This window comes from Myxocyprinus asiaticus, chromosome 1 (genome assembly GCF_019703515.2).
Source record: "Myxocyprinus asiaticus isolate MX2 ecotype Aquarium Trade chromosome 1, UBuf_Myxa_2, whole genome shotgun sequence".
NCBI classification, from domain to species: Eukaryota; Metazoa; Chordata; class Actinopteri; order Cypriniformes; family Catostomidae; genus Myxocyprinus; species Myxocyprinus asiaticus.
In genome coordinates, this window is record NC_059344.1 from 55,606,037 (window position 1) to 55,626,572 (window position 20,536).

The following is a 20,536-nucleotide window of genomic DNA, read 5'->3' on the forward strand; positions in this document are numbered from 1 at the left end:
GAAACGCTGTCTAAAAACAGTGTGAAGAGTTGACACGATTTTATAAAAACAACGATATACTGCAACACCAATTTAGAGTTTTACACTGTAATCTGGCACAGATCAGATCTTGCTGCATGTGTGAATCAAATCATATGGAAAATTCAAACAGCAAAGGATGACTGAATTATAATTAGTGCCCGACTGATATATTGGCCGGCCAATATTAGCCTCACCAATATATCGGTGTACGTTTACTGATGAAAACTTTCAGAATATATAATGCAGAAAACAATGCTTTAGAATTGGTGTCATAGCATCATTTGTCCAGCAGAGCACGCTCCAACTATTGTTTACAGAGCTGACTCTGAACTGACAGTGGCTCTGCAGACAGGGCAGAGTTAAGCGGTGCGTCTTCACGGTAAGCTGCTAACTAGTTTGTGAAATACATACTGGAAAGTTAATTAACAAATGACCCCATCATTTTCCCCTTTTCAATATAACTAATATAACAGTAACCACGTCACTCATGTCGGTTTGCTGTTAGCCAGCTCTAGTTTGTCAGTAATGTAGCAGATTGAAAGGTAAACAGAGCATCTTTTTGCAGCTCAGCGGACAACGGTGCGGTGGTGGATTGTGTCGGCTGAGTGTTGATTTCATGCCATGCTATTACCTAGTTGGTGAGACTAGAGTGCTGGAAAGTAAAATGATGTCAGTCTTTTACTCTCCGTGACAACGAGCTTACAGCTAACTAGCTAATCACGTAGCTTCTTTCATTATTGTCAGCTGAGTGGAAGCTAATGAGCAAACATGCATTCACCAAACTGTTTTGTTCAGGATTCAGTTTGGTACCCTCTTCAACCAAAGAACTCCAGTCATGTCATTTATAAAGTGTAATTTAAAAGTCTAGTTTTCCACCATTGAATGTTTCCCCTGAACTTGTAGAGCAGAATACGGTGTAACACCACTGCTTATCTAGTCTTGGCAGTATTAATATAGTCAGCATTTGACTGATACTAAATAGTAATACTGAGGTTTATTTAGCTATAATTTTATTTGTATTCCCCCCCAAGTGTTAATTTCTAGAATTTGCTGACAGTGTATAATACCAAATTCTTGGACACAAATATATCTTGGAATAAAAATATTTAAGCAGCCGTCAGAGTACCTTTGCATAGTCATATTGGTGCAAAATCAACATAGAAAAGGTCCATTTTCATTCCAGCTCAAATTAGATATCTGCCACCATGTCGTAGTCGGTTAAGTTTCCCCCTCTAAAAATTGGTCTCAAAGCCCATATTGGTTGGGCTCTATTGTTAGCCATGCCTAGGCTGTAATTGGCAGAGTTGTTAACACTGATTGTCTCTTGCACTAGTGGATTCATTTCAGTATATTGTCATACCATGAAAGACATACACGTATATTCCAATGGATAAAGATGGTCATGTCAAATATATTACCATTTTTAGTGTTTTATGAACCATTTATTGGAAAGAAATGAACTTTTGATTAAAAATGCTTAAGATACAGCTATTACAAGAAAAACAGGCCATAAGATGTGATATTGAGTTATTATCAGGGGCTTAGCCCAAACCTCTGTGGACACATATGGGGCCATCCTTTGAAATATCAAATATAACCAAACACACGTTATATTAAGTTTAAATATGACGACATTTGTATAGTAAATCTTTAAATATTATTGAAGCTTAAAAAGGTCCTACTAACTGTAGTCTCAATACAATCAGAATTTAAATGTGATTAAAATGACGGTCACATAAATACATCTACAGACACAAACTTGTATTACATGTTAACTTTTGTACTTTCATTCATTTTCGCAGTACAACCACAAACTGGCACTTACCTCTCAAATCTGGCACGGCCACTTTAAATCTTCACGCCTCGACTCTGCAACTTCTGAAAAACCTGTTGCAAAATTTTGACGTTAAATCATGGACAAAAATATGCAAGCGATTTACTGTATGGTGAGCACAGTAACAAAGCTTGTGACTAAAATGTAATCCTGCAAAATTCGCAAATCACAAACTGTGATTGTGCACATAAATCAACACGTTGTGAGTGTGAATAACGAAAACGCACCTGACAGGTCCCTCGTGCACTCAACTGAACACACACGAGCACGAGTTTCTTTTATGCATCAGTTAACAGTCAGGGGCGGGGCTCAAAACAATGTGTGAACAAATGCTATTGGCTGTTGGCCCTCTCTGCAATTCCTGTTTTGATTGGCTGCTTGCTGGCCCTCTCCAAATATTCTGTTTTGATTGGCTACTGGCCTTCTCTGGACGAAGGCACCTCAGAATTGAATTCAAGAGAAAGCGCGAGGAGGTGCTGATTGCAGACAGGATGGAGGTCATTTTTCTTTTTGATAAAATAATTAAATTCCTGCATTTGTTAAAGTAGCTGTAAGATTCTTTGGGCAATGCAGCAGTGCATACCCATTAAGCCATCGGGTAACACGATCGCTAACTTACCTATCAAGGTATGCTAACTACTTGTTGGGTTATTCTGTGAAATAGGTGCTTTTTGTGTCTCTCATTAACACGTGTTAACACGTGTTAATGTAGCAAATTGTATTAACACATCAGACAGTAACTTTATTTTACATTTTTTCATCATCTTTCTTTATGAGGATGCTTTTTGGCCCAACATGTAGATTAAAAAATAAATACATGGGAATAAAAGATAGTATTCTTGTATTTATTCTTATTTATGCTAGCATTTATTCTTTGATATATATTTATGTTTTAGTGAACATAATATAAGGGGGGGAAAAAAGGATCCTCCATGTTTGAATGGAATTGAATGACCCAGCTTTGCATGTACATTTGAATTCAGAAGTTTGCATTCACTTAGGTTGAAGTAATTAAAACTAATTTTTTGGGGGGGCCTGGGTAGCTCAGTGAGTAAAGAAGAAAAAAACATTTTTTAACCACTCCACAGATCTCATATTAGCAAACTATAGTTTTGGCGAGTCATTTAGGACATCTACTTTGTGCTTGACACGAGTAATTTTTCCAACAATTGTTTACAGGCAAATTGTTTCACTTTTAATTGACTATATCACTATTCCAGTGGGTCAGAAATTTACTGTGTTAAGTTAACTGTGCCTTTAAGCAGCTCGGAATATTCCAGAAAATTATGTCAAGCCTTTAGACATTTAACCAATTAGCTTCTGATAGGAGGTGTACTGAATTGGAGGTGTACCTGTGGATGTATTTTAAGGCCTACCAAACTCAGTGCCTCTTTGCTTGACATCATGGGAAAATCAAAAGAAATCAGCCAAGACCTCAGAAAAACAATTGTGGACCTCCACAAGTCTGGTTCATACTTGAGAGCAATTTCCAAATACCTGAAGGTACCACATTCATCTGTACAAACAATAGTATGCAAGTATGGGACCATGGGACTATGCAGCCATCATACCGCTCAGGAAGGAGACGCATTCTGTCTCCTAGAGATGAATGAAGTTTAGTGCAAAAAGTGCAAATCAATCCCAGAACAACAGCAAAGTTCCTTGTGAAGATGCTGAAGGAAACAGGTAGACAAGTATCTATATCCACAATTAAACGAGTCCTATAAATCTAAATCAAATCAAATCACATTTATTGTCACACAGCCATATACACAAGTGCAATGGTGTGTGAAATTCTTGGGTGCAGTTCCGATCAATATAGCAGTCGTGACAGTGATGAGACATATACCAATTTACAATAACATCAAATTAACACAACACAATTTAAAGTCTAACATACACATAATTACACAACAATATACAAATAATAACATACACTGTACAGTATACAATACGCACAATATAAATACACATTATTCAATAAAAATAAAAAAGTATATATAGTAGTATATATAGAATGTACAGTAGGCTGTATTGTACTGTATTGACATTCAGGCTGTCGGTTGATAGTAAGTTGTTAAGAGAGAATATATATAATAATAATATAATTTATGACAGTCCGGTGTGAGATATAAGAGTAATAAAGTGCAGTGCTGATGTATTTTGATCATGGGAGATCAAGAGTTCAAAAGTCTGATTGCTTGGGGGAAGAAGCTATCATGGAGTCGGCTGGTGCGGGGATATCGCCTACCTGATGGTAGCAGTGAGAACAACCCATGGCTCAGGTGGCTGGAGTCTCTGATGATCCTCCGAGCTTTTTTCACACACCGCCTTGTATATATTTCCTGGAGGGAGGGAAGCTCACCTCCGATGATGTGTCTGGCAGTTCGCACCACCCTTTGCAGTGCTTTGCGGTTGTGGGTTGTGATATTGCCGTACCAGGCGGAGATACAGCCAGTCAGGATACTCTCTACAGTGCAGGTGTAGAACTGTGTGAGGATGTGGCGGTTCATTCCAAACTTCCTCAGCCATCTCAGGAAGAAGAGGCGCTGATGAGCTTTCTTCACAACAACTTCAGTGTGGATGGACCATGTGAGTTCCTCAGTGATGTGGACACCCAGGAACTTGAAGCTGCTGACTCTCTCCACTGGTGCTCCATTGATGGTGATGGGATTGTGTTCTCTGTCTTTTCTTCTGAAGTCCACCACAAGCTCCTTTGTCTTACTGACGTTGAGGGAGAGGTTGTGCTCCTGACACCAGTGTGTCAGAGTGCGCACCTCCTCTCTGTAGGCTGTTTCATCATTGTCAGTGATCAGACCTACCACTGTCATGTCATCAGCAAACTTAATGATGGCATTGGAGCTATGTGTTGCCACACAGTCATGTGTGTACAGGGAATACAGGAGTGGGCTGAGAACACAGCCCTATCGGGCTCCAGTGTTGAGGGTCAGTGATGAGGAGATGTTGCTGCCTATTCTAACCACCTGGCGTCTGCTTGACAGGAAGTCCAGGATCCAGCTGCACAGTGAGCTGTTTAAGCCCAGAGCCCGGAGTTTCTCATCTAGCTTGGAGGGCACTATGGTGTTGAATGCTGAGCTGTAGTCTACAAACAGCATTCTCACATAAGTGTTCTTTTTTTCCAGGTGTGTATTGTAGATGCAGTGGCATCATCAGTGGAGCGGTTGTTGCGGTAAGCAAACTGCAATGGGTCAAGAGAGAGAGGCAGCACAGAGCAGATGTAATCTCTGATTAGTCTCTCAAAGCATTTGCTGATGATGGGGGTCAGAGCAACAGGACGCCAGTCATTTAAGCAAGTTATTTTTGATTGCTTTGGAACAGGCACAATGGTGGATGTTTTAAAGCATGTGGGGACTACAGACAAAGAGAGGGAAAGGTTGAAAATGTCTGTAAAAACACCAGCCAGCTGGTTCGCGCACGCTCTGATGATGCGGCCCGGAATGCAGTCTGGGCCCGCGGCTTTGCGGATATTCACCCGTCGGAAGGATCGGGTTACATCCGCTACAGAGACGGAGAGTGAACTAACCTCTGTACCTTCGGCCGCGAGAGCTCTCTCCGCGAGGGCGGTGTTATTTCCCTCAAAACGAGCATAAAAAGTAGTTAGCTCATCCGGGAGAGAGGCAGTGGTGTTCATGGCGGAGTTTTTATTCCCTTTAAAGTCCGTAATGATGTTAATTCCCTGCCACATGCTTCTAGAGTTGGTGGTGTTAAACTGTCCTTCAATCTTGTTCCTGTACTGACGTTTTGCTGTTCTGATAGTTTTTCGGAGGGCATAACTGGCTTGTTTATGCTCCTCCGTGTTCCCGGAATTGAAAGCGGAGGTCCGCACATAAAGTGCCGTGCGAGCATTGCTATTTATCCATGGCTTCTGGTTCGGATAGATCCGTGTTGTTCTGGTCGGAACGACGTCCTCAGTGCACTTTTTGACGAAACACATTACGCTATCAGCGTAAAGCTCAATGTCGTCATCAGAGGCGGACCAGAACATCTTCCAGTCCGTGTGATCAAAACAGTCTTGTAGCATAGAGTCTGATTGGTCCGACCAGCACTGGATCGTTCTGAGGGTGGGTGCTTCCTGTTTCAGTTTCTGCCTGTAAGTGGGCAGAAGCAGAATGGAAGAGTGGTCCAATTTGCCAAATGGTGGGCGGGGGAGGGATTTGTAGCCATCCCGGAAGGGAGAGTAGCAATGGTCCAAAACCCGGTCCCCTCGTGTGTTGAAACTAATGTGCTGGTGGTATTTTGGTGCGACTGATTTGAAACTGGCTTTATTAAAGTCCCCAGTCACAATGAACGCGGCCTCAGGGTGCGTGGTTTCCTGCTCACTTATAATCCCATACAGTTCCTTGAGTGCCCGGTCTGTGTCGGGGGTCGATTTGCGCTGCGTCTTACTCTGATGAGAACACCGGCTCTGTTTCCCCTTTTCCTCCTGCGTTTCTGCGGCCATGCAGCCCAGACAAAGGGCTCCGCTTGCGTGTTTGTAAACAGCGTGTCGGCATTGAGGAATTTGAAGTCCGGTTTATGGTGTGAAATTGCTGAACCAATGTTCAAAAGTGTTTGTCTGTCGTAGACAATAAGGCAGACAACATCCAAGACAAAAAAACATAAGAATTGTGAACAAAATAAACAAAACACTGCCATGTTGTGTCAGAGCTCGCAACGCAGCAGCCATACTCGGCGCCATCTCGAGTCTAATCTATATTGACATTACCTGAAAGACTGCTCAGCAAGGAAGAAGCCACTACTCCAAAACTGCCATAAAAAGCCAGACTACAGTTTGCAAGTGCACAAGAGGACAAAGATCTTACTTTTTGGAGAAATGTCCTCTGGTCTGATGAAACAAAAATGTAACTGTTTGGCTATAATGGCCATTGCTATGTTTGGAGGAAAAAGGGTGAGGCTTGCAAGCTGAAGAACACCATCCCAACTGTGAAGCATGGGGCTGGCAGAATCATGTTGTGGGGGTGCTTTGCTGCAGGAGGGATTGGTGCACTTCTCAAAATAGATGGCATCATGAGGAAGGAAATTTATGTGGATATAATGAAGCAACATCTCAAGACATCAGCCAGGAAGTTAAAGCTTGGTCGCAAATTGGTCTTACAAATGGACAATGACCCCAAGCATACCTCCAAAGTTGTGGCAAAATGGCTTAAGGACAACAAAGTCAAGGTATTGGAGTGGCCATCACAAAGCCCTGACCTCAATCTGATTGAAAATTTGTGGGCAGAACTGAAACAGTGTGTGCCAGAAAGGAAGCCTACAAACCTGACTTCGTTACACCAGTTCTGTCAGGAGGAATGGGCCAAAATTCCAGCAACGTATTGTGAGAAGCTTGTGGAAGGCTACCCAAAATGTTTGACTCAAGTTAAACAATTTAAAGGCACCGCTACCAAATACTAACAAAGTGTACGTACACTTCTGACCCACTGGGAATGTGATAAAAGAAATAAAAGCTGAAATAAATAATTCTCTCTACTATTATTCTGACATAAACTAGTAATCCTAATTGACTTAAGACAGGGAATATTTTCTACGATAAAATGTTAGGAATTGTGAAAAACTGAGTTTAAATGTATTTGGCTAAGGTGTCTGTGAACTTCTGACTTCAACTGTAACTGATTAAAGCATTTAAATTGTTTGTATAATGCCTGTGTGTTTTTTTTTATTTTATTATTCTCAGGTGTTTTAATGGTATTGACATTTTTTAAGGTTTAAAAGGTCAAGAGATGGTTGCTACTTTCTCTGTAAATATACAGGTGCATCTCAATAAATTAGAATGTCGTGGAAAAGTTCATTTATTTCAGTAATTCAACTCAAATTGTGAAACTGGTGTATTAAATAAATTCAATGCACACAGACTGAAGTAGTTTAAGTCTTTGGTTCTTTTAATTGTGATGATTTTGGCTCACATTTAACAAAAACCCACCAATTCACTATCTCAAAAAATTAGAATATGGTGACATGCCAATCAGCTAATCAACTCAAAACACCTGCAAAGATTTCCTGAGCCTTCAAAATGGTCTCTCAGTTTGGTTCACTAGGCTACACAATCATGGGGAAGACTGCTGATCTGACAGTTGTCCAAAAGACAATCATTGACACTCTTCACAAGGAGGGTAAGCCACAAACATTCAGTGCCAAAGAAGCTGGCTGTTCACAGAGTGCTGTATCCAAGCATGTTAACAGAAAGTTGAGTGGAAGGAAAAAGTGTGGAAGAAAAAGATGCACAACCAACCGAGAGAACCGCAGCCTTATGATTGTCAAGCAAAATCGATTCAAGAATTTGGGTGAACTTCACAAGGAATGGACTGAGGCTGGGGTCAAGGCATCAAGAGCCACCACACACAGACATGTCAAGGAATTTGGCTACAGTTGTTGTATTCCTCTTGTTAAGCCACTTCAGAACCACAGACAACATCAGAGGCGTCTTACCTGGGCTAAGGAGAAGAAGAACTGGACTGTTGCCCAGTGTTCCAAAGTCCTCTTTTCAGATGAGAGCAAGTTTTGTATTTCATTTGAAAACCAAGGTCCTAGAGTCTGGAGGAAGGGTGGAGAAGCTCATAGCCCAAGTTTTTTTTTGAATTGAGGCAGTAATTAAAGCAAAAGGAGCCCCTACCAAGTATTGAGTACATATACAGTAAATGAACATACTTTCCAGAAGGCCAACAATTCACTAAAAATGTTTTTTTATTGGTCTTATGATGTATTCTAATTTTTTGAGATAGTGAATTGGTGGGTTTTTGTTAAATGTAATTAAAAGAACCAAAGACTTAAACTACTTCAGTCTGTGTGCACTGAATTTATTTAATACACGAGTTTCACAATTTGGGTTGAATTACTGAAATAAATTAACTTTTCCATGACATTCTAATTTATTGAGATGCACCTGTATCTAACATGAACCAGTTATCAATACAGTTGTATGCAAAAATTTGGCTGACCATAGCCAAACTGCACGTTTTGTTGATTTTGCGAGTTAAAAAAGAGATTTTTTTTTTCAATTAACACACTTAAACTAGACATATTTCTGCATTTTTTTTGTGCACATCTTTTATTTATATGCTTAATTTAACAGATGAAATCTATCAAAATCTCTGGGTAGATCTAAAACTTGCAGTGCATGTGATACGCCCTAATAATATTGCTGACCTAAAAGCATACTGTATGGAAGAGTGAGGAAAAATTCTTATAGGAAGAATAGAGAGACTGTTAGCAGGCTACAAGAAACATTTAGAAGCTGTGATTTCTGCCAAAGTACTGACTGAAAGGGTGTCCAAACTTTTGTACCATTTTTAAAAAAAAAAAAAAAAAAAAATGAATTTGTGAAGATTGTGCTTGGAAAATCAACAAAACATGTAATTTGGCTAAGGGTGCCCAAACTTTTGTATACAACTGTAATGTATTATTATTTTCCAACACAGTAATATATTTATCATAGATAATTCATTTTCATGTTTTTCTTCAAAATATGGCTTTTATTTTCAATTTTGCTCTTTTATCATCCAGAATACATTGCTGCTTTAGGATATAAAAAAATTATGTTTGGCTGTGCTTACATAATTTGATGGTAGTGTTAAATTGTACTTTTTTTTTTTTTTTTTTTAAACATTTCTAAACGGGCAATGTATCCCTTGAGAGATATACATTTTATGAAAATTGTAAATATTTAATACATTTTCAACATAAAAGTAATAATATAAATCCTAGAAAATGTTCCTCCAATTACCGTGAATATGTAGAAGTCATCAATATTTACCTTGATGTCAGTTGTCTTCTCATAACATGCTGCATTGTTACTTTGAGATAAAGATTATAGAGCTATAAGAGTTGATGAGTTTTTATTCAATGTCACACGATATCAATATTTTCAGGAACCCCCTTTTAAACAGTTTTTTCTGAAATTTGGCACACTGACGTAGCACTCCTCTCAGCCTCTCAAATGTTTGTATCCCCCAATTCTTGTTAGGGTTAAGTGAAGATGTAGTTTACTTTATTAGCTGTACATAGGACAGGCGGACAGGATAATTCAAACAGCTTGTTTGATTATGCTGATTTGTCTTTGTGTTCTTAGGCCATTCTGAGACTTCAAATCCTTTCAAGATTGTTGTCCAAATTAGAACTAGCTCTCATAAGATCACCAGTTGATCTTGATTTCCTGGAATTTGTGTCGTCAAGAAGTGTACCTCTGTCAGTCCCTGTCAAGACATGTTGATGTGCCACCAGCAATCATTCAGGCCCTGCAGGAGCTCTTTTCCCTTGTCAGACAGCAAATTGAACTTACAGCCCCACATTTATTATATTTATATTATTATGGGTCACGGTCATAGCGCCGCCAGCTGGCAGCAGGAAGTATGGCACTTTTAACAGACTTTGAAATATTCCTCTAGTGCAAGGGTGGGCAACTATTTTGGTAAAGGGGCCACATCATGCTTTAAGTAGTGCATGGGGGGCCACATTGTATTCCTTTTGAGATACAATGTTCTGCACTGATTTGGTTTTTGTATCTTGTAAGCCCAGAAATAGTTGAGTACTCAATTTTCTGAAGTGTATATGTGACTAATGGGACTATTCTGCAATTGCCTAAAGTATTATATTGCTCCACAAAGGTAGATACTTTTCTATCTGGCATTAAAAAACTGAATAAAGGCTAAGCCATCTCTACTTCACTGTAAATGTATTATTCAATTTAACACTCTCTACATCGGGGTCTGTTTTAATAATAATAAAAAAAACAATTATAGAAATTTTAATGTTTGTTGCGAAGCAGATGAGTTTATTCTCAAAACATTACCCGTTTACATGCTAAAAGGGTCATGAGGCGGGTGTCGTCTATGGTTTGACCTTCCATTCAGCACACAACTGAATAAAACAGGCTGCATGTCTATGATAATCTAATTCTTGCAGTAATCATTTAACATACAGGTGCGAGGGGACTTCAACATTTCTAAATTGCACAAATAAAAAATTCATATACTGTACATATTCATCTCTCGCTTGCTTTTGCTCGCGTGTCAATGAGTATCCCTCCGCGTGTCGATGCCGAGATCTACTTTTATATTTAATTTCATCACTGAGAAGGTTTACCTGCAAACTTAGTTGCACCAAACATCACAAGCAGCCTCAAAAATGGACACAGAGTGGCCGTATAACACTTTTCCTTCAGCAGAATATTGCACTAGAGATGGCTAAGTTTGTTCAAAGTGGAAAGCGGGAGCTAGAAACAGCACACCCACGTGCATGGTTGCCAGATTGCACAAAATATGTATAACATTAGGTGGAATATTTCCAATTTGCACAAGTATAAATCTCAAATTGGGGGTGTTGCATCTCTTATCTGGCAAATGTTAATGTTAAATGCTTGTGGAGGCGCATTAGGTCCCAATGCAAGATAACTGAAATGTCCAATGAAAAAAAAAAACGCTTTTAGGATAAATGAGCCGTGGGCCACATGAAACCATGGCTGTAGGTTGCCCAGGTCTGCTCTAGTGTTTACATGAATTGCTTCAAAATTCTTTAGAATAATGTCAAAACACTGCTGATGAAAAATTGTAAAGGAATATTTGATATCTTAAATACTGTTGCCATGGGAATGCATTAAATGTTATTCCTTCCTATATTTGGGTGTTTTTGAGGCACTTGGCATGCTTAAAATTTCATGAAATTTTGCACACATCAGAGTCGTTGGCCATTAGGTCTGGGCAAAAGTTCACGCATGGGTGGTGTAGGGGGGCTCTGTAGCACCCTCTTTAAAATGGGTGTGTAAGACGGCTTCTGTAGCACCCCCATTCTCACCAAAATTGGTACATATATCATTCTTGTCAAGCCGAACAACTTTCATACTTGCAGTCAATAGCTCGCCCAACAGGAAGTCGGTCATTTTGGATTTTCTGAAAATCACAGGCTCTGAACTTTTAAATAATCCTCCTTGTATTTATGTGACTGGCACCAAATTTATGCAACATCATGCCAAGACATTGTAGATGCTAAATTGTGAACAGATTTGTTTATATTTTGAACAGTGTCGCCATGGCAAAGCAATAAATTTATGATGAAAAATGTGATACTGGAAGTGCCTTATATCTTCTGTGTGCTTTGTGTGATTTTGATGAAAATTCAGTTGTATGTTTGGTAATGGGGGCTGATGGGTCACGGTTATAGCGCCACCGACTGGCAGTAGGAAGTATGGCACTTTTAACAGACTTTGAAATAGCCTCTTACGTTTACATGAATTGCTTCAAAATTCTTTAGAATAATGTCAAGACACTGCTGATGTAAAATTGTCAAGGGATATTTGATATATTAAATAGTGTTGCTATGGCTGCACATTAATTATTATTCCTTTCTTCCTATATTTGGGTGTTTTTGAGGCATTTGGCATGCTTAAAATTTCACGAAATCAGAGTCGTTGGCCATTAGGGCTGGGCAAAAGGTCACTCATCGGTGTGTGTGTGTGTTTTTGTTTGAAAAACAAAGGACAGAAAATGACCTTTCCAAATTTAAACTGCTAGGGAGTACAGACATAAGCCTGGTCTCTTTTTAAAGAAGACACTTGGCTGTGTTATTGTGAATGGCACAAACTTTTTAATTTTATATTCCCAATGAATGATTGGAGAATGATTCCCAAAAGACCACATCTGTTTGAGTAAACTCAGCAGGAATTGGCATAAAAACACAAAGGAACCAAAGCCACTTTTCTGAACATGTCCTGATATGAATTTGTTTTTAGTTTTTTTTTTTTCCTCATAAAAAGCCATAAAGGTGGGACAGTATATACCAGTAGAAATTTGCAAACCGGTATACATTTTGGATTATCGTCTCTATTGCGGTAACACAAAATTGCGACACAAGAAATGGGTACAGCATGTAACACGTATGCACTCTGTCGGATAAATGGAGTGAGGCGGTGTGATTGCTCATTCCTCAAATTTATATGAATGAGAAGATAAGAGATTATGAAGGAAAATGTGTGTCATCCGTGGTGTGGAATTGGTTTGGTTAGAAAACGGGATACCGAGCAAATACCTGGGCAACTGCCCATGTCACCATGCCTAAATCCGCCACTGACCCGTTAGCTGCTCTGAGCACCCAGGCAGATCATGCACTCCCGCCCGTATATCGAGTTTTCCTCATCAAAACTGCATGGAACCTCTACCAAACACATTAGTTTATCCAAACCATCAAACATTTGCATAGATCCATCGAAAAAAGGAGATAGAACATTTTATTTTGGGTCCGATCGGTCATGCACACACAGCAGCAGTGTGAGACGTTATGCCTCCAGGCAGCTTGGATGTCAGAGCCCCTCCTCTGGATCGCTCCAAATGATCACGTGGTTGATGTCGCTTGTGATGGCCCAGTGATTGCTCAGGAAAACTGTGGATAAGTACAATTCCAAAACAGATGCAAAGACATTTCAGGCTTCTCTAAACAAAAAGAACAATTTGTATTAATATTATTTTTAAGTCTTTTGAGAGAGCACATATCTGGATAAAATCTATGCATCAGCTTATATCTTATTTCACAGAACCACTGTGTGAGAAGAGAGAGTCACAGGACAAAACCCTTTGAAAAGCATAAGTACTCCTTGTGGTACTGCATCAGCCACAATGGCAAATTCTTTTGGAGTCAGAGGAATTCCATGCTCTGATAAAAAATTATTACAAATTGATAAATTTTGTTTGAATAGTGATTTGTGTTTAGGGCTGGGTGGTTTTTCAGATTTTTCCGATTAATCTGAATTTGCGTTTTGACACGATTAAAAAAAAATTATAATTTAATCTAGATTTTGCAAAAATATTACAAATGCTAAAGTCAGATAAGTTATAAATCTATCAAAGGCTGAATACATGTGTGGCGCACTCCAAATGAACGTGACAGGTTAACAACACGGAGACTGATATAAGAGGCAGCAGTAATATTCCCAGTACAAATGTACACAGTGTGACTGTAACTCAGCTTCGTCCATCATGCAGGTATAAACCGGCTTAAGACCATAACTGTCCTCGGCATGCGCATGTTGATGAACAGTCTCTTTTCATTTCACCCATAAAAAAGCGTTAGTTACGTGACAGTTATTGCGCTTAATTTCAAATCATGGAGAGGCTATATATGGGACAATCAAACATCCGCCGCTCCTTTTGCCATGATGATTCAGATAGATTGCTAATTATTATTGCTTTGTTCTGTGATGTGTTTCAAGTGTACTGCATCTATAGCAAACATTTGGCAAGCGATCGTTTTGACAAACTTTGCTAGATGAACTGTAATGATAAATTATTTCATATTGCTGCGCTGCTCAGCGTGAACCGCTAGAGGGTGTGTCTCTATCTGCAGGGGTTTATGAACATACACACAAATTGTTTGATATACAATAACTACTTTCTAGATAAACTTGATAATTTATAGATATTGATTTCTAGATTGACTTGGTTTAGATAAAATTAATACCTACACTGGCTAAGAATTTTTTGGCAGTTTTCTTATTCTATTATTTCTGAACATCTGTGTTTATTAGATTTTAATGTATTTTACATTTACACTCTGTTGACAACTTCCCCCTGTGGTGCATTTGGTGCATTTGTGAATTTTTCTTGCACACCTTTGTTTCCTATAATGAAAAGAACTTGGATTTCTCTAACCAGATTGCCTTGCATTCTAATAAAGAACATACAATTTGAATCATGTTGGAGTACATTTAAAAGTAAAAATAAATAATTGAAATCGTGAATTTTATTAAAATAAGTTTGATAAAAATCTAGATTTTAAAAAAAATGTTCATATCACCCAGCCCTATTTGTGTTTATGCATTAGGGATCAGATTCCAAATAGGGGAGGGATTAATAATAAAGTTCTTTGTCCAATTTACTTTGAAGGTGTTGTTCAAAGTGGTGAAATCAAGAAAGTTTAACCCCAGGGACCTGAGTAGCTCAGTGAGCAAAGACGCTGACTACCACCCCTGGAGTCATGAGTTTGAATCCAGGGTGTGCTGAGTGACTCCAGCCAGGTCTCCTGTACACAACATCACTGGGACCCATCATTTGCACATGGTTTCTCTTACCACTGCTACGCCGATGACACGCAACTCTACTTGTCTTTCCAGCCCAATGACACCACAGTGGCTGCTCGAATTTCTGCCTGCCTGGCGGACATCTCGGCCTGGATGAAGGAGCACCACCTGCAACTCAACCCAGCCAAGACTGAACTCCTTGTCTTTCCAGCCAACACTGCTGTTAAACAAAACATCACTGTGCAGCTGGGTGCAATTACAGTAACACCTTCCAAATCGGTCAGAAATCTAGGGGTAACCATCGACAACAGAATAAATTTCACAGACCACATCTCAAAGACGGCAAGATCATGTAGATTTACACTCTACAATATCAGGAAGATAAGACCCTTCCACTCTGAACATGCCACACAACTGCTTATCCAGTCACTTGTCATAACTAGACTGGACTACTGTAACACTCTCATTGCAGGCCTCCCTGCATGTGAAATTAGACCCCTCCAAATGATCCAGAATGCAGCAGCACGTCTGGTCTTTAATGAACCAAAGAGAGCACATGTTACACCACTCCTTGTCTCTCTCCACTGGCTGCCGGTTGATGCACATATCAAATTCAAGGCTCTGATGCTGGCATACAGAACAGTCACTGGGTCTGCTCCAGCATACCTAAAATCATTTATGCAGAGCTACGCGCCCACTAGAAGCCTGCGGTCGGCTAAGGAACGTCGCCTTGTTGTACCAACACAAAGAGGCACCAAAACACTTTCCCGGACTTTCAGCTTCATCGTACCACGTTGGTGGAACGACCTTCCCAACTCTATCCGTGAAGCTGACTCACTCTCTGTCTTCAAAAAACGTCTAAAAACACATCTTTTCCATGAGCACTTAACCAGTAATTATTAAAAAAAAAAAATAACAAAAAAAAAAACATTTCTGTTGCACTTTATTCTGTTTTGAATACTATTATGATGCTAGTGATACTTTGTAATACAGCACTTTTCATACCACTGTCTCCTAAGATGATTCGCTTATGTTTTCCTCTTTTGTAAGTTGCTTTGGATAAAAGCGTCTGCCAAATGAATAAATGTAAATGTAAAATGTAAATGTCTCCTAAGCAACCAAATTGGTCCGGTTGCTAGGCAGGGTAGAGTCACATGGGGTAACCTCCTCGTGGTCGCGATTAGTGGTTCTCGCTCTCAATGGGGCACGTTGTAAGTTGTGCGTGGATCGCAGAGAGTAGCATTAGCCTCCACATGCGGAGTTTCCACGGTGTCATGCAAAACAAGCCATGTGATAAGAAGCGCGGATTGACTGTCTCAGAAGCGGAGGCAACTGAGACTTGTCCGCCACCACCCAGATTGAGGTAAGTAACAACTCCACCACGAGGACCTACTAAGTAGTGGGAATTGGGCATTCCAAATTGGGAGAAAATGGGATAAAAAAGAAGAAAAAAAAGTTTAACCCCCCATTCTCAGTAGTGTTCATTTTTACAGATTAGCCTATTATTATTTTTTATTTTTACAAAATAAGTTTTATTTTTCCATACAAAGTTAAGGAGCCTATGTTAACCTTCACAGACCCTCTGCTTTAGCTAGTAAGATTCTACCTCTTAAAGAGATCTTGCTGGAGCCACAAATACAGCCTTTTTTGTGTACTCTCAAATAATGGATTGAAATTTAAAGATAATCGTTTAATTAATTTCTCATTATAGCAATTTCTAAATATGATACCTGATCTTTTATTTGAATATTACAGATTTCAGAAATGTTACACCCTTTGACGGACATCAATTCGCATTTTGATAGGTTAAAAAATATGCCTGATGCTTTGGAAAATTGCTGTATATACTCAAGAGCTAAAGGAACTTGGTTAGCATCTTGCAGAAAAAGAGTGGTATTGTCAAAATTTCAACTTACAAGAACAAATATTTATTGTACAAGTTCTCAAATCCAAATATGCAAGCTCTCGAGTTTTGTTACTGATTTACCTTCACAGGCATGTTGACCAGACATACAAGCCCCAAACGCGAGCGCTCTTCTTACATGCGCGCGCACATACAGCCGCCTGTAAGACAGCGCGTGTGTACTGAATTGAGTGTGTTTTTGGGGTTATCGATACTGTAGAAAGCCAGGTATCATTCATATATACTGTAGTTAACATATTTCTGCTATTTTATTATGCCATTGATGCCTGGAGCCCTTCTTTATGTTCTTAAACATTTTGCAAAAGCATATAGAGGTGAATTAATAAAATGATAAACATTTTACTGTTATCAACAACATAGCCGTTTTGGCGTTATAAGTGTTGCCCACTGATAGATAGATATATATATATATATATATATATATATATATATATATATATATATATATATATAGATAGATAGATAGATAGATAGATAGATAGATAGATAGATAGATAGATAGATAGATAGATAGATCAGTGGTGTTGCCACAGAAACGAATAACTTGTCTGGACGTGAACACCTCCAAGTAGAACCTCCGAGTTCCCTCGTAATAGACCTTTTTCATAGACTGTGATGACGCGTTTCCGCCTTATTTCTCAGCGTAAATCTCGCAATTTTTTTGATATTATAAATTTTTTAAATATTGAGTGTAAATGTATAACATTATGGAACAGGGATAAAACAAAGTGTGGATATATGTCTGACTATGTGAGACTGTAGTTTGAAGTAATCACTTTTCTTTGCATGATACATTGACTGCATTTATAAGATGCATTTATTGTCAGCGTTAGCTAGCTAGCCAGCTTTATCAAGAGCTGTTAGCTAAATTTGGTGGATGATGACAGTAGCTGTTTATAAAATAGACTGTACAATATAAATATGTAGACACAATTCAGTATTGATGTGATTCCATCACAACTGTCATTTTGATATATCAATGTGCTATTGTTTTATAATAATAGAATGTACACATTTTCTGTATAACCAAGTTACGTTACACTAATGAATGGAGCTTTTTGCGTTATCTTGAACATTGTCTAGCATTCATTTAATGTATTATTGTAGTTTACCTTGACGTTAACCTGACTTTTAGTATAAAGAGAAGATCGTTGAAATTATTTGAAAGTTTTGAAGCAAGGTAGCTTGCAATTCATCAGCGTTAGCAGGCAAGATCAAGTTATCGAAAATTACTCAGGATTAGATCAATCCTTATGGCACTATATTTCACATGCTTTACAGTTATGTAAGCTTACCTGTCCAATAAGAAGAACGGCAATTCAGGGTCAGTTTTGATCCCCAAAACTGAACGAAGGTCCCTCTAGGAATCAAATGCCCTGCCGATGTTCACTCTAGTTTTCGCTCAACCACGATCACATTCCCGCTTAGCCAGATGGGATTCAGTAGATAAAAGTTTTTTTTTTTTTTTGGCTTACTCTGAGTTTGTGTAGGTGTTGTGCTGGGAGCTGGACGTTTGCTGGATTACATCTCTAAGATAACGTTACCTAGTGTTGCAGACTGTCTGTTGATGCTGTTGAATAGCGGAAGAGAAGCTACTGTCTGAGGCAAGGCTCTCGGGAGCATGCATAAACGTCACATCCTTTGAATTTTCCCAACAAAAATCAGTCTACAGGCTTTAATAGGCAACCTAGGAAGTCCGGGAAGGGCTAATTTTTTAAGATGTGTTACAAGCCGTTCACACATTATAAAAAAAATAAAAATAAAAATAATACATTTAAATTTTTTTTTTTTTTTTTTTACATATTGCACCTTTAAGCGATCCAATCAGTTTTGGGTGAGAACAGACCAAAATCCTCCTTTTCCACTATAACTCTTGATAACAGCAGTCTGCTTTGCGATCATGATTTCAAGCTTGATTACACTTCCTAGCGCCATCTAACCCTCTGGCATATGTCAAGCACAAGGAAGTGTAATTGAGCTTGAAATCATGATCCTGTCCTTAGAGACTGCAATGGCAACATGCACAGTGAAAAAAAGTTATATTTTGGTCTGTTCTCTCTCAGAACTGATTGTATCACTTCAGAAGACATGGATTAAAACACTGAACTCTTATGGATTACTTTTATGCTACCTTTATGGAATTTAAAGTTTTGGTCACCATTCACTTGCATTGAATGGACCTACAGAGCTGTGATATTCTAAAAATATTTGTGTTCTGCAGAACAAAGTAAGTCATACATATCTGGGATGGCATGAGGACGAGTAAATGATAAGATAATATTATTTTTGGGTGAACTATTACTTTAATGAAATGAAACTCAATGGGTCAAACGCTGTGCCGTCTTTGCTTTTTAATGGGAATGACAACGAGGCTATGAGGGATAGACTTACCATCTCTTCAATGGCATGCAGGTTATAAATTTGTATAAAGCTCATTGATTTTTTTGTGCACTGAATGTTCTTAGAAAGATATTTTTTTAATGTTTTGTCCGCGGAACTATCCAAAAACGCTTTAAACTGCAGTACAGCCCATTGAAGAGATTGTAAGTCTATCCATCACAGCCTCGTTGTCATAATGCATAATGCTACGTGAATAAGCTACATTGACAATATATAAAATATACTCTGGGTTCTGCATGTGCAGCATACATAACGTTAACTTCTCTTCTTCTTTCTTTATTTTACGTTAAGTTCTATAGTCTCTTATGCGCAAAATTACAGTAAGATCTGTAATGAATAATAGGTATAGATAAGGGATGATATGTTCACATTAGACCTTTTTCCACGGACTGTGATGACGCGTTTCCGCCTTATTTATCAGCATAAATCTCGCAATTTTTTTGATATTATACATTTTTAAAATACTGAGTATAAATTTAAAACATTATGATTTGTGTTATATTACACTGGAATTAGTTTTAAAAAACGAATTATCACAGCTGCGAGGGGGTTTCTTTTACAGCTGCTGAGAGAGTGACCGTTAATTTGACATCTTCACCCATTTTACTGTCTTAATTTTTTTTCCTCTTCTGTGAAGTCATTCAAACGTATTAGTGGATTTTTTATTTTGGTCTTGGAGCAAATGGGTAAATGAAAATAATATTTGCTGTGATCTCCCATTCACCGCTGTCGAAGTTTACCCTGCAAACGTTCCCTTCCGCGTTCCAAAACCCGGAGTGTGAAAAAGGTCTATAATATTTTCCTCTACATTCAGTAAAACAATAATGATGAGGAAAATACTTCCGGTCGCCATCTTGTCGTTTAGCCGAGAGAGCGCGCTGCGGCTGCGTTTGGAATAACCGATCAAACTCTCCTCGTTTACTTATTGTTTCTATTACGAGATGTCAAAACGGCATCGGTTGGATTTAGGCGATGATTATTCGTCGAGCAAAAAGAGATCTTCTGACGGGTATGTTGAGTTGGAGGACTGTGTTTCATTGGAAAGAGCGGCTAGGCTCTGTTAGCATGTTTGGTGACATGTATAAGTGTGGTTTTGATAATGCACAGACTGTGAAACCACCATTCTTAAATAGTGCAACTATTAAAACTATTTAACATTCTTAAAATGGCACACAACACAACAGATGTCGCTATCATGCACAGTACAGTGTTGTGTGCTCAGAGCAGCACGCGAGTCTTCATGAAAGGTGCCGGTTGCACGTGTGCTGTCTGCTTCTGCTCGCGTGCACAACAGCGGCTTCACGTGCGAAAGAAAACGCTAAAGTTTCACTTGAAG

At 38.8% G+C, this 20,536-nt stretch overlaps 2 protein-coding genes across 8 annotated transcripts in view; one reads left to right on the top strand and one right to left on the bottom strand.

Moving 5' to 3' along the window:
- The window catches only part of LOC127434310 (extracellular superoxide dismutase [Cu-Zn]-like), a 794,804-nt gene that overhangs the window by 23,743 nt on the left and 750,525 nt on the right, over positions 1–20,536 (bottom strand). For 3 of the 7 annotated variants that reach the window (XM_051692000.1, XM_051691197.1, XM_051694305.1), the window contains exons 1-2: positions 2,083–2,096; positions 1,847–1,908 (exon numbers count right to left, since the gene is read on the bottom strand). The gene's annotated coding sequence lies outside the window, so the exon portion shown is untranslated. Of the gene's footprint in view, positions 1–1,846; positions 1,909–2,082; positions 2,104–20,536 lie in introns of those variants that run through there. The other 4 variants (XM_051695804.1, XM_051690444.1, XM_051692762.1 and 1 more) reach the window with 4 other exon arrangements.
- The window catches only part of LOC127452251 (ATP-dependent RNA helicase DHX15), a 54,682-nt gene continuing 54,171 nt past the window's right edge, over positions 20,026–20,536 (top strand). Inside the window, exon 1 of the mRNA XM_051717957.1 lies at positions 20,026–20,209. Coding sequence (XP_051573917.1) covers positions 20,142–20,209 — 68 coding nt within the window. The 5' untranslated portion in view covers positions 20,026–20,141. The remainder of the gene's footprint in view (positions 20,210–20,536) is intronic.